General features: G+C 36.4%; 1 protein-coding gene across 4 annotated transcripts in view; it reads left to right on the top strand.

The window, feature by feature from the left end:
- Positions 1–8127, top strand: part of LOC109076850 — a 472477-nt gene extending 464350 nt beyond the window's left edge. Inside the window, exons 1-6 of one of the 4 annotated variants that reach the window (XM_042733483.1) lie at positions 2624–2742; positions 3464–3512; positions 5279–5383; positions 5770–5998; positions 7335–7498; positions 7644–8127. In XM_042733483.1, coding sequence (XP_042589417.1) covers positions 3495–3512; positions 5279–5383; positions 5770–5998; positions 7335–7498; positions 7644–8093 — 966 coding nt within the window. In that variant the 5' untranslated portion in view covers positions 2624–2742; positions 3464–3494 and the 3' untranslated portion in view covers positions 8094–8127. Of the gene's footprint in view, positions 1–2623; positions 2743–3463; positions 3513–3543; positions 3797–5278; positions 5384–5769; positions 5999–7334; positions 7499–7643 lie in introns of those variants that run through there. The other 3 variants (XM_042733482.1, XM_042733481.1, XM_042733484.1) reach the window with 3 other exon arrangements.
- The last annotated feature ends 1515 nt before the right edge of the window (positions 8128–9642 follow it).

The following is a 9642-nucleotide window of genomic DNA, read 5'->3' as shown; positions in this document are numbered from 1 at the left end:
TTAAAAGAAATAGGTTGACATTTTTCCTAGCTTTAAGTTGGTCAAAACTGTTGCACATCTTGAAGTTTTGTAAAATAACATTTAGGACCTTAGGCTAGGGCTTTAATCAGTGCGCATAGAAACTTTTTATTTTTGAAAAAGAAAAAAGTAAGTTATTGTGTGCTACAAAAAGAAAAATAAAAGAGCCGTGGACTGTCTTGATGGTAACATTTAGACAATGTATTTCTGTGTAACTAGCATTTTCAAAAATAATTGTCTAACTATTTCGGTTTTCCTGAAATGTGATTACCTTTCCTTTGGTAAAAGCTGTATGTATATGCTGCTCGTATTTAAAGTTGAGTTGAGATGGTTTTGTAAGGTGCAGTTTATCTGGTTTGCATGCAGAACTGATGGCATGCAGTGGACAGTATTGTGCTTAATCAAAGTATATAACTGAGCTTGTTAACACATTGCAGTAGTTATAGCATTAAATCGAGGTCAAGTTTTTGTTCTTCATGGTGGTGTTGTGTTGGATGATTTTTTCCCAAGCGAACATAAAAGGACTTACAAAAGATCAGATGTGCTCATTTTTCTATAACATGAAAACAGATGCATGCTGCACCAGAACAAAAACTTTCCTGCTTTTCGCGGTTACATAGCCAGTAGCTGTTACAGAAAGAAAAGAGCTTAACTTGCACATGGTGAAAGATGGCAGACGCCGGTGTGTTCTCGGGATGATTCTTAGCTAAAGTCTCCGTTCTTGGGGCAGTCAGTTGATCTGCGACGGCTATCCTCCTGGGACTTTACTAGAGTCTGCCGTTTTGGGTGATTTACCTTTATTCATGGAGAGGCAGATTGGCCACATAATGTCTTGGATAATACTAGAATTGGATGACTTTCTTTTACTGGAATGTGTCGGCTAACACTTTGACATTGTTCTGAAAAAAAAAAGGCATTTATGAAAAAATCTTTTGTCCACAGATTTAAAAGAAAACTTTATAGGTTTGAAATCATGCAATTAAAAACACAATGTATTTGTGTCAATGGCCAATCAAAATAAGTTGGTCAATATATGCAACACATGTTGTATTGGGTGAGCTCTGTAATGATTACCACACAGAAAGACTACGACCCAAACACGCAGACTGAAAAGACTTAACGTGATGTTCATAACATTCTGGGATCATTTCTTTGCACGGCTTCACTCTGTATACTTTTCACTTTTTTATATACAGTAGCGACACAAAATTTGGAAACATTATAATATTTTATTGTTTTTGGTGAAAGAAGTTTCTTAATTGCTCATCGAAGCCCTGCATTGATTTGATCAAAAATACAGAAAAAAATGTAATTGATAATTATTCAATTTAAAAATAATTGTTTTTAATTTATTATACTTTGCTAAATAAATTATGTATTTATGGATGGCAAAGCTGAACATTTTTAGGATGGTGTTCACAGTCTAGTTCATTTTTTGAGAAGGGCTGCCTGCTTTCACTGAAAGGCAAGGATAAATGAGGTCAGAATGGGAGAGATGGCAAGTCTCGTGGACTGTGGTCTAAAACTTGCAGCGTTCAGTTATTGCTGGCTTGTGAGAGTCATATGATAAACATGACGAGTCTTTGTACTCATGTTTCCTCTGTGAGTCAGAAGTGTGTTAGCCACAGACTGCTGTTCATGTGTGCACAAGTGTTCAAGCTCATTCATCTTCTCAAAACCCCTTTCAACACTTTTACATTTGAGTCTGTTTTGCTCACTTTACAGCAGAGCAAGTAGCTCATGAAGTGAAAGATCAGATGTGATCACTACTGCCTGGAACCTGATGTGGAGGGGTTGCCAACTCTCACTCATTGCCATAAGACAGGATGATTTCACGAGTCCCTGCAGCCACAGTACCTACCCAACTAAAACCTCACACCAAACTATACACAAAATAATAATCAATAGATGTCAACATAAATTTAGATTGGAAATATGCATCATAAAATACATAATAGTAGTCGTGTTAGAGGGGTCTTAAAAGAGTTATTTTGCATTAGGCCTTAAATAATTCAACGTTTCTGTAAAGAGAGATACATGAGAGTATTTATAGCGATAAACATTTAATTAGGCTTTCATTTCCATCTCAGTAATCAGCACGACATGAAATCACAAATATGGGAAAATGGCAGAAGCGCAAAAGCTTTGGGCAGATGCAGAGAAGAAAACAATGAGTATCTGTTTGTTCACAAGCGTCTGTGTTAACAGGTGTGATGGTCTCTGTATGTGGATGTAAAGCATCACAATAATACTAAAACACCACCACTAAGTGAAAGGTTGTGTTTGGTAAGAAACAAATTCATCAATCTAAGGTATTTTAAACTTCCAGATCTGGCTAAAAATGAGAGTCCATAAAAAGCGTTCCTCTCAAACTCAATCTTTCATACAGTATTTGCCTGAAGCTAGGCTCCTATATATACAGATTATTGTCTATATATTAATCGCCTCGGTCTGGGTTTATTTTTTATTTCTATATATCATTATATTTTATTAGTCAGTATAACATATTATTGGCCTTTTAAGTGGCTGGGGGGTCTCTGACGACAGCCATGAGCGAGACGTCCCCGTGTACAAATATATTACACACGGATACACACCCTCGACAAAAAGTTTTTTTTTTTCTTTTTTCTTTAATCGTGTTGTTTGCTGCGTCATGAGCTTTTGTTTCGTTTGTTAATCGGGCAGAAGATCGACAGCTAGTTTTACTCAGTCTCTCGGTTTTCGGTAGGTACAAGTTTAAGAGACACCCTTACGAAAAAAGAAGTTTATTCAAGTGTGCTATTAGTATTCCTTTTTTAAAACTAAATATAGGAAAAGTATGATTCTTAGTTTATTTTACTATGTTACTATACTCAGAAATATACTTATTATCTCTGACTCATATTTAAGTATACTTGACTTATACTTACAAAAAGTCTAAATATACTTGAACTTACGCTTAGGTAGTACTTAATTAAAATAAACTTGAAGTATACTACTTTTGGTAAGGGGCAGTTTTGTTTCTTGTGTGTCAGTACTATCGTACGACAGTATTATCTGGAACTAATATTCTCGAAATGCGCAGGAAAATGTAATAATGGTATTGTCCCTTTACTTTGACCGTCAACAATCAATCGAAGTTGCAGTCTAAAGAATAAAAAACTACATGCATTATGTGTGAAGACAGAAATTAAAAACGCATTCAATTTAAAATAAGTATTTGAAAGTTTTTTTTTTTCTTCACAGAACTGTACAGACTTATGAAATGAAAATGAAACTAAACGTGTTTTGCTGTAACTGATATTGACTAAGCGTTGACAAACACGGGGTGCATTTCAACATTATCTTATACATTTTAGCAATAGTAACAAACTAAATAGGCCTGCATTTTTTTTTTTTTTTTTTTTTTGTAAAACAATCATGACTCGTTCGTATTAATTACTCAAAGCTAACAACTTTCTTTCAGCTGCTGTTTGGAGGAAAAGACCGTCAAAGCAATGAACACTCACGAATATGTGAGTCTCTCTCTCTCTCTCTCTCTCTCTCTCTCTCTCTCTCTCTCAGAAGAATATCATCAGCAAAAATTTAACTGGTTTAAATGGCTACTGCAGAGCAATTAGCTTATGTACGCAATTAAATATAAAAGTCACTGTTATTTGATGGTGATGTGGTGAATAATCTGCCATTGATCAAAATATTGATTTTGAAGTAATTAAAAATGATAGTTTTGAGAATATGTTTGACGAAGACAGCGATGGTAATTATTCTGCTCAATTTGAACCCTTCTAAGTTTCAAAAGGTAATGAAATATGCTTTATTTATTTTTTTTGATGTGTTTGACGAAGACAGCGATGGTAATTATTCTGCTCAATAGGGATCGAGAGACTTTTTTTTTTTGCGGCCTGTTGCAAGCAGTTAGAGATCCATCCATGCTGGATAATAATTGGTTGTTTCGGGTTGCTAAAACCCCGAATATGTAATAATGATTGGTGTGAAACATTCATGCATTTAAAGGTTAAGTCTTGCCTCATCACGCTACTAATTTCTGTTTTAATAAGCGAGGTTAAAATGCTTCACTGATGCTTTGTTTTTAGTGACTGATCAGGCAAATACCTGCCACTGCAAAAGTTATTGGACCTTTGGATGCATGAGCGCTAAAGGCGATAAATATCATAAACTAGGTTCATTTTCCTAAAGGTTCACATGCTTACAGGCTCATAAGTGTCACATGCTACCATGATCATAAGTTCAATAAGATACAAAGGCATGGGCAGAACAGTTAACAAAATATAGCTCCAGCGATGACGGGCCCAAGCCCCAGTGGCATGGCTACCCTGGTGGTTTGTGGGTAAATGAATTGAGTTGGTTACTCTGAAACATTAAGAATGTGACACAGATACACACAAAGATAAAGATATATAAAACTTAGAAAGATCTATCTAATGGAAACTCGAGAAAATGGATTAGGCTTTAAATATTTTTTTATCCTATGGCTCCAGTGAAGAATAATTTTTATAAGCTTTTAAAACCCTTATGTTGTACACTTTCCATAAAATTAAATTAAAAAGGTTTTACATGAAGACTTTTCACTCCGATCGATCCATCAATGGGAATCCATTAGAATACCAACAGATTATTTGGTTGCATTGTAAGAAAGGGGACTCATTCAGACCATTGTAAGTAAACTCTTTAAAATGCATCATGTCTTTTTCCTTGAGCACGTCTGTGTCCCTAATCTTTTTTTAGCTCCCACTAAATAGTAACATATATTTGGGAATAGTTGTTGATTTGTGGCGATCAATACACTGTAAAAACATTACTATGAGCTTTTGCTTGCATTGTTCCACTAAAACCAGGAAATAGTGGGAATGTTAGCTTTTCAGCTTCTTTTTTTCAGTTGCTGGATTGTTTAGCTTTAAATTGATGTGCAAAACACGGAAGCAGCGTTTGATGTTAGCCATGCAATTTGTTCATAGTTTGGCATATAATGGGGTAAATGTGGTAACTGAGTTTTTGGTTTTACTTGCTCTAAACTCGTCCTGGCCATTTATATATAGTTGACTGTATCTATTGTTTGTGCCACATAAGTACAATAGAAACTGCAATAGGCTGCAGTCTGCTGTATTTACAGTACATCCTATGGTACGTACAATTATTGAAGGTCTGCTGGAATGTCTTATTCAGACATATCGAGTTGAAATATATAAATAGTGTTGTAATTTTTTTAATGTATTATTGAAATCTTTTTTAAACTGTCTCAGGGTTTGTTTTTTTATGTTAGGACTTATATACAGCAGGCGCTGAGGGTCAAGCCGCTGGACCATCTCTGGATTACATGATACATCTAAACATGATCATGAATCAGCCACACTTACAGCCAGAAGAGGTACTGAACAGGTACTGGCTATTGAGTAGTGGTTTTTCTATGGATTTTTTTAGTACCATTATTTTAGTAGTTTTTTAGTAATTGATTATTAATTGATGTTTTATTTTGTTAGTATGAAAATGGATATGCATTTTTTTTGTATTTTTCAAACTATCAATTTGATGGTTTTGTTGGTATCATTTTTAGAGTTCTGAGTTTAGATTTCAAACTCACCAGATCATTCTCTCCCTCAGTATTTTAAGAGCTGAGGATGCTCTTTTTCTTTATTACTGCAGCCGTGTGTGAATTTGCAAATACAAATTACAATTAACAAATGAAATGCTCTAATAATACAAGCAATATGAAATATGGAAAGTCTGCATTCATAACTGTTTTTCCTGTAACAGGACATTTACACAGCCCGTGATGAAATACCACAACCCTCAGCACCACTGGATATTGCTAAGTTTAAAATCAAAGTAGACTGGATGGAAGCATTTCCAGAGAGATGGAGAGCAAGATTACAGATAGCCCTTCAGAGGTGGTTGTCCAGACTGGAAGGTAAACCATCTGTCCACAGCGTTAAACTCATGGAAGATCCATCCTGTGCAGAAGTGCAGATAACACCTTCAACAGGTGAGATAATAGCATATGTAGCCTACAATTCAGTTTTCAGTCTAAATCTCATGTATGCTAGTATCTGAAATAGATAAAATACATACAGTATTTGACCATATTAATACAGAAGGGCAAATGCCAGTGTTAAGGTCTTAACTTGTTGCTGTTAACAAACATTACAATTATAGATGATTACTTTTTTTTTTAGGTAGTGATTAGTAATATTGTGTGTTTTGTGTTTTTATAGTGTGTTTTTTTTATTTTTTTTTTTTTGTGTGTATCATGTTGAGGATGTGTTTAAAAGGTCAGTATTTATATGTGTCGCAAGAGACAATGATTTGATGTATGGACCATGGCTGAATTAAATTACTAACAGAGAAAATTGAGCTTGTTTTAATGGCAGTAAAATAAGCCTGTTTTAAAAATCCAATATTGTGTTATAAGTTTAAAATTTACTGCAACAGGAGAAGCACAGCCACTGCAAGTAATGTTGGAACACACGTTAGCAACCACAGTGACCTCTCATAACTGACTATACAACAGATAACTGAACTGACATCACCACAATAAGCCGATCCATCCTAATGAACTGTTGCACACATACAAACCGCCTTTTCTGACACATTCCTTTAATTATGGTATAAATGTGTTTTTATGTCTCATTTTATATAAAGTTTCTAGAGTGGTTAGTTAATAGAAGAGTTTTGTATATTCTGTTCCCAAAATCAGCCAGTAATCCAAGAAAAATGCAAGCTTTGAATCAGAGTCGTTGATCTTTATGACACTGACTTTTGTTGATTTTACATTTCTGTAACTAAATGTTTTCTCCATTAAATAAAAAGAGTTCATTATCTTTGCCATAAGGTCAGTTAATTCTAATGTTTTGTGGTTGTGGTCATCAGTGCTGTTAAGACACACACACACACACACACACACACACACACACACACACACACACACTTGCATATGTGGTTTATGGGGATTCTCCATAGGCGTAATGGTTTTTCTACGGTACAAACTGTATTTTCATCCCCTTACCTTAACCCTACACCTAAACCTGCTAAATGACACAAAACTATACAAGCATTTTTTGAATGTAAAAAAATTTTGTTGGGTATGGCTTTTAATATGTTTTTTAAAGATCTTTTGGGTGTTACTAGGACACAGTATGTGTTGCTCATGATGTTTATACACATTTTGTGTCTCATAAACCATATATCGCTATAACCAGAATACACACACTGTTAGACATACTTCACTCCTGTATTTTAAATAAAGTTGCCTTTATGTTACAGGTGCCTCTATGTTATTGTTTTAAGGCTGTGTACTAAATGTACTCTTTTCCCCCCTGTAGCTCTAAAAGTTCTAACATATCACAGAACTGCATCTCTTAAGTTTAAAGGTTATAAGGATGGAAAAGATAAAGAAGTGACTGCGCAGATTTATCTAGATGAAGCACATTTTGTGAGTGTAACACAAAAGTCCTTGCTGGAGGAGAACAAAGCTCCATCATCAAAGGTATGTTTACTTTATCTAGAATTATGGCACTGACACAATCATCTCATCAGTTTGACAAGCACCATGTAAAAAGCACTATATAAATAATGTTTATTTTAATTGTGTTTTGAATTTTCTTTAATGTTACCCATCGTATGTTTTTTAGGTGAACAGCGCTGAACCTCTGACTTCAGCAGTGTCAGAAGACACAAACACTAGTGAGGATGTTGCTGCAGCTAACAGAGCTTCAAATGATGCTGAGATCACAAAAACATTTAAAATGACACATGAGACCTCGTCTGGACTCACTGTTCCCCTCCATCAGTTCTGGTACCTGCTTCATGCTTACAGAAAGGAGCTGGAGCTAATTGAGAAACAACATGGAGTCTCTATGGAAGCAGAAGTGTCAGTCTCATTCAAATCCACCCAGAAATCAAGCAGTGATTCTGTCTCCAAAGCCTCTTTAGACTTTCAGAAACTTGCAACTGAATGTGTGGGGAGTTTTAGTGATGCTTACATTAATCATAATGACATGGATTCAGAGGCTGTGAAGGAGGCCCTTTGTAACATCCAGTCAGAGAAGACAAAGATGATGTTAACCATGTCTGCCCAGTGACTGCCGGTTCTTTGGACGCGAAGAGATTTACAGACATCATTAAAGAGAGACAACCAGAGCAGAGACAACCAATTAACAACAAACTCAAATGAAATGGATGTTTGAGATAAGACCTCTTTTCTCCACAAAGCAGGTTTCCACTGAACATGGGACACCAAAGGAAACCTTCGGAGGGTTTAAACTTGAGATGGACATAGGTGCTCATTGGGATCCTGATGAAACTTTCTTATAAGGAGCAAGTTTCATTCACAGCTTGAACCACAGTATGGTGGGTTATGCATGGAGAAAACACACAGAAAAATGTAATTAAGATTCAGGTCACCATCCAGAACAGGCGACTCGACTCACAGCACTATATTAGTCGGGTGAACGCCATGCTCTCAGAGCTTATTAACACATCTCTAACAGGAAAACTAGCCTCAGCTGACTGTCAGCTGTGAAACTCACAAACCATACAGATTACAACACCTGCTGTGGCCCCCAATTAGTAGAGAACTTCAGCAGCAGCATTATTGTGTTGTTGGTAGCAGATGAATTCAGTTCCCTGGAAGCTCGTTGGGATGCCAGAACAAATCTCGGTTCCTTGCCATTGGATGATATTGAGAAGGCAACCTCAAGAAGCATCTGTTTGATGACATAACATGAAGAAACTGTCATTGGATACGTCAGGGTGTACATTCCTCATGCGCAAGAAGGAATCAGATGGAATCAGACCGCAATGCTAAGTTAGGGCAGTCACACTGGAGCAGTGGGCGAGAGCATGTAAGGAGATGAGGGCAGGGAATTTTAGAGGGCGAGATGAAAAAGATGGTTTCAATAAAGAAATCAGAAGAAAAATCTAAACAATGAGAAGTTAAAGGTGTCATGCTGAAGAGGAGATGTGCGCTATGTTCTCATGGACAGCTTCAATGACAAGGAAAAACTGAAAATGGCAGGCACTGAATTCTGTCGGGAATGTAATAAGAAGGTCACAGTGGGAGAGTCCTGGGACCCATCGTTGTGCCTTGTGCGTAAAGGAAGTCTTTGGGAAAATGGAGGTGGAAAACCAACAGGATGGAAACAATGAGAAAAAGTCAAACGAAATGAGCAGATTGGAGTCTCTGGATATCTCACAAAGCCACAATGTGGTACTATTGAAATACACTATGACATTCCCAGCGGCATTCAAAGGGTAAGACACAATGTGGAGTGCTTGGATCTGTGATTAATACATAATAATAATATAATCCGATAAATAATAAATAGTAATATAAAAATCAAAGAACTTCTGCAGAAGCTCGATACTGTGTGATCTCTTGGCATGCAGACATGAGCTTTATAGCACCAACTATCTGTAGACGCTGTGTCCAGTCATGTTCCTGGAGGGTCACTGAAACACAAACAAAACACACTTGAAACAACTAATCGAGGTGGGTCAGGATTACTACAGAAACATAAAGGCAGTGTAGGGTGGAGCATGGTTGGAGGTACATTTGTTGAAAATTGGCCCTCCTGGAGCAGGATTAGACCAGCGTGCAGGAACCTAGAAAAACTATGAAAACACAAGCAC

This window comes from Cyprinus carpio, chromosome B11, assembly GCF_018340385.1.
Source record: "Cyprinus carpio isolate SPL01 chromosome B11, ASM1834038v1, whole genome shotgun sequence".
NCBI lineage: Eukaryota > Metazoa > Chordata > Actinopteri > Cypriniformes > Cyprinidae > Cyprinus > Cyprinus carpio.
Note: the sequence above shows the minus strand (reverse complement) of the source record. Positions and strands in the feature narration are given on the sequence as shown.